At 32.2% G+C, this 5,157-nt stretch overlaps 1 protein-coding gene across 1 annotated transcript; it reads left to right on the forward strand.

Annotated features, from left to right (window-relative positions):
* The first annotated feature begins 3,651 nt into the window (after positions 1 to 3,651).
* Positions 3,652 to 4,847, forward strand: LOC129909566 (keratin, type I cytoskeletal 9-like). Its single transcript, XM_055986640.1, has 2 exons — positions 3,652 to 3,657; positions 3,720 to 4,847. Exons 1-2 carry the CDS (start codon positions 3,652 to 3,654, stop codon positions 4,845 to 4,847), a joined length of 1,134 nt encoding a protein of 377 aa, XP_055842615.1.
* The last annotated feature ends 310 nt before the right edge of the window (positions 4,848 to 5,157 follow it).

Here is a 5,157-nt window from a genome sequence, read left to right on the forward strand (position 1 = left end):
ATTTTTAGTCTGCTTTTATTTTCCATGAACTATAATGGCAATGCAAACAATAATTCCAAAAATCTGCTTATGAATTATATTCAAAACTAATTTGTTTTTTGTTTCCTCTATAACTTGTATAAGCAATTTAGTTCAAGGAATTTACCACTTAGTTTCCATCATACTCAATAATTACTGCACTCTCTTTAACTCATTAATTTATTCATCATTTTAAAAAAAATCGAAATGAATCAATCTTATCATCAGGAAGTCCAACCGACTCGAGGGTTTGTTGAATATTAAAACGTCAATATATTGGTTCATCAATGCTAAAAAAAAAATACCAATTACATTTTAATGTATCTTAAAAATACTTTAATGCATTCAAAAATTAATGAGTACAGCTGATCAGAATAATATTTTAAGAAAAATAAGATATCCAGAATAAACTGAAATTGATCCAGAGTTTGAAGCTTAGCATTGTAGATATCCGCATAGTATTTTACTCATACTTGCCAATTAATTTATGATTGCCAGTTAAGCAACATTAAGCACCATTTTAACTTGGCATATTGCCAAAATTAATCAAGGCTGCTGCGGTGAGAGAGACTTTACTCATTATAATTTTTGTTTCTTCACAATATGATGGTACAGTAAATTTGAAATTTAATTTAATTTTTTTTTTATACAGTCAAATCTCATTAAACCGGAAAGCATTGAGATGGAGTTTGATTCAGGGTTATTTTATTATGATTCAAGATGAGCTACTTATTCTATTAGTATAAAAAATTCCTGATGTTTTTACTATAACTAAAGTTTTGATAAGCCTTACAATTGAATAAAAAAAATAATCATATAAAATAGATTAAGTTGAGATTAGTGGCTATATAATTCTCCAAAAGTAAAAATGCTCAGTTATATATACTACCAGTTAAAAAATGTGTGACGAAATTTACCCTGAATGAAATACTAAACGATAAATAAAAATGAAAAAAACTCAGTCAAAATTTTGTATACTTCTGCGCAGATCATTTTGTTTGATTACAAAATGTTATGTAAAATTGCATCATTCCCCCATAATATGGAATTAGCGGCAAAACACTCTTCTTCGAAAATTTTACACTAATTTTATTGATTTCACCTAAAATCGAAGTCAAAGTGAAACAAATGTAAATAAAAAACAGTATTATCGAAATTATTGAGCTTTTTAAGCCTAGCTTTAAAAGGTCATTCTTTCTAAATCCTATTCCCATGACATTGTATGCATATTGTTTTCGAAAGAACTTCATCTGCTGTCCGGAGTACACAGTAGCACGAACTTGCTCTTATTTTTAAAGTTACTTAAAACTATAATTTACCAGCCATAGCATAATAACACTGGCTTATAGCCAAAATGGACACTCAATCCCACTATTTTTTTCTTACGTACTGTGACCTCAGGGACTCGGAAATTACTTTAAAAAAAATTACGATGGATACGTTTTCGAGATATGATTTTTCAAAGTTTTTTGTCGTTGTTTTTTCCAGCATTATATTTTGAGTAATAAACGACTAATCTGAACCGAAAAGCTGGCGACTGAAAGCTGAGTAAATAAGCAACAAACGCTGGAATAACTTTTCTGGGTCACTCCAGATGTAAAAGTGCAATGTATTAAAACATTTTTTAAAAAATCGAGTTTTTAAAGAAAATTTCTGCAAAATAAAAATTATTACTGAAAGAAAAAAACCAAAATATTTCGAATCCTCATAGTTTAAAATTTTTTGTGTATAATACACTTACTGGCAAATACACTTACTTCAAAATCTATGGATAAATTATAAAGATAATATGGCCATTTTTGTAACGATCAGTATTTTCGAATTTTTGAGTTTTTGTCGAATTTGAAAATTTGTATTAAGTAATTTTTAACTTTTTCGGTTTAATGATAAACGAGAAAGTCAGAAACCAAGAAAACGGTTCTATGACGGTTCAAAAAATATTACTTTTCTTTCAAAAGCAAGACCTTTTGACCCGCAGTAGGTATTCGTTTTTTTTTTAATCAAGATAGTAAGAGGTTTGGCTTTAAGGTCGGGATAGATACAGACAGACAGAATTGAGAGAACCACCACCATTATACCTCATTGCTCACTGTTAGCTATCTCGAATAAAAAATTCAAATTTTTGATTGGGGGCTATTTTTAAGACTAGCTACGTGGTTTTTAAAAATATTCCACTTAAAGATCTGAAATATCTAGTAATGGAGCTTTCAAATTCTTTTATAAATTTTAAATTTGAACATTTTTAACTGGAATACTGTCCCTCAAAAATAACTAAATAATACGAAAATTTCCTAGATTCGTTCTTTTTTTCCCCCATAAGTGTATAGGAATATGAATATTTTTCAGAAAAAAAAAGATTAAATTAAAAAAAAAAATTAATATTTCAAACGTATTATCTGGACTGAAGTACCTAACTGTCCACAAAACAGAAATATTTTTTTATGTTTTCTTCTTATTCTAAAATTAATCGACAGCAGAAATTTATTTTTGTCTAAGAAAATGTTCCACATACGCCTTAGTGACCGTTTATGTTTGAACTATACAATTGGTAGAAATGTTTTACCACCATTTTAAAATAAAATGCACGACTGGGGTCGCACGTACTTGCTCTTGCAGTTCAAAGCACTTTTATGTTAGTCTACTTGTAGATTTTAAAAGCTGGCTCTAAATTAAAAAAAAAAATTGATATTGAGGAAGAGCCGACATTTAGGGCATGAAAAAAAAATTTTTTTTGTTATTTGACTTTTTTGAGAAAAAATAAAAATGCAGTTTTATTGCCACTGCTTTAAATATTACGTATACAAAGTTTAATCAAAATCGTTAGAGTCGTTTCCGAGAAATTCGCAATATCGTATTTTTTTGTATGGGAGGTATACGTTCTAAACGAGATATAAAAAAACAAAAAAAAACCAACTTTCAGAATTCTATAAAAATCATCTGTACCAAATTTGAAGAAAATCCGTCCACCCGTTTAGGCTGTGGAAATGTGTACAGATGGACGCACAACCGCACAGACGCACAGACGCACAGACGTACAGACGCACGGACGGAATTGCGAGACCCACTTTTTTGAAATTCTCCATCATCGTAATGTTGGTTTTGATTAAAACCTCAAATTTTTTTTTCGACACGAAACCAATACTTGCCCTATAGAGCAAGTAAAAATGAAATATAAGTTGTCTTTTATTGTAACAGTTTTATTATTTCATAGGTGATAAAACGTTTTATAATAAAAGACAACTTATATTTCCATGATCATGGCCGTGTTAAAAATTATTTTGGAGTGTTAACACACCGTTTTTGTATATCGTCATAAGAGAGGTTTCACTGTATCTAAGACCTTAAATTAAGCGATTGTATCAATAATAGGATGCAATTTGATACAATAGCAAAATAAAATAGTTCTTTTGTCTTAATTGGTTCGTGGGATTTCCCTGGGCAAAAATTAATGAGTAGTTATGTTCAAATTTATTGTTGCGAATTTAATTTTCGTGGTCAAAAAATTTAGAACTAAAATAGTTTTCAGAAGATTGAAGATATTTTTCATTTTGATATAAAAGCAATTCCGAAATCCAAAATTGCCAGCAGTCATCAAAGATTCTTAAAAATCATAAAAACTGTAGAACTCTCAACATGAAAGTAAGAATTAACTCTAAGGATAATTTCAATAAACTTATTATTTGTTTTCAATTATTTCACAGGCATTCATTTGTTTTTTGGCATATTTAGCAGTTGCTAATGCTGGTGGACGAGGATACATTCCTTCAGGTGGTTCGAGCCATGGACATGGGTCTGGAAACTCTCATGGTGGATTTGGTGTTGCCCAATCTTCTGCATTAAGTAATAGTGGAAGTTCTATTGGATTTGGTGGAGGATCTTTCAGTGGATCACTGATTGGCTCTTCAGGAGCAGCTTCTCATGGCAGCGGATTTGGGGGAGGTCATTCTATTGCATCTCCAAACCAATTTGTAGGCTCATCAGCTGGAATTGGAGGATCTTCACATGGAAGTGGCTGGAATTCTGGACATTCTGGTGTTTCCCATATAGTTGGTGGAGGTTCTTCATCTGGATTTGGAGGTTATTCTCATGGCAGTGGTTCAAATTCTGGATATTCCGGTGTATCTCAAGGACCCGTTAGGGTCATTTCTTCGGGATCTGGATGGAATGCAGGACAATCAAGTATTTCCCAAGGATCTTCTCATGGTAGTTCATTTGGTGCAAGAAATTCAGGCTATTCTCAGGGACAAATCAGGGGTCCATCTTACTCAGGAGCTTCTCATGGATCAATTGGTTCATCTTACGGTCAAGGACATGGACAAGGTGGATTCTCATCAGGTCTTAAGACCTCTTCTGCTATCAGTTATAGACCTAGTCACGTTTTGAATGTTGGTTCACATGGAGGAAGTTCTTCTTTTGGTCAGACACAAGGAAGCTTTTCATATCCACAAGGAGTTGCTGCTGGTTATGGTTATGGTCAAGGTCAAGGCCAGAAATATACCAGCATTTCACCAATCTCAAGTGGTGGATCCCATAATTATCATCAAGGACATAGTGGCAGCATTGGAGGCATAAGTCGATCATCTGGTTACCAAAATGTGGGTAGCTTTGGTGGCAGCTCTTCTAATCATGCACCAGGTTTTGGAAGCGGGTTATCAACAGGAAGTGGTTATAGTTCTGGATTATATCAAGGTGGAAGCTCTTCTCATGGCATTAGCGGGGGTTCAGGTTATGGAAGTGGACGTTATGCTGGTGGATCACTTGGTGGATCTTGGGCTAGCAGCTCTGCTAATACCGGATCACAATCTGGCTGGGGAAAAGGTGGGTGGTAAGAGTTCTTAAAAACATTTATGTTTGAATTAAAAAAAAATAATTTCAATAAAGCTTAAGAAATATAATTTACCTTCACACTAAATTAATTTAAGTAAGATGAAAAGTGATTGTATCTACAAACTCATTTGGTGTCATTTTATCTGTCTTGAATGGTTTTTAATGATGGGAAAAATAAATTTTTCTTCTCACGCGACATTTTTTGTTTTATTTTATTTTGTGAAGATAAAAAGATGTTTGCAAAAATATGAAGGTATTCTCTGGCTTTTGAAAAGGAAAGTAAAAGAATGTTTTATTTTTGGAAGTTATGAC

Source organism: Episyrphus balteatus, chromosome 2, assembly GCF_945859705.1.
Source record: "Episyrphus balteatus chromosome 2, idEpiBalt1.1, whole genome shotgun sequence".
Classification (NCBI taxonomy): Eukaryota; Metazoa; Arthropoda; class Insecta; order Diptera; family Syrphidae; genus Episyrphus; species Episyrphus balteatus.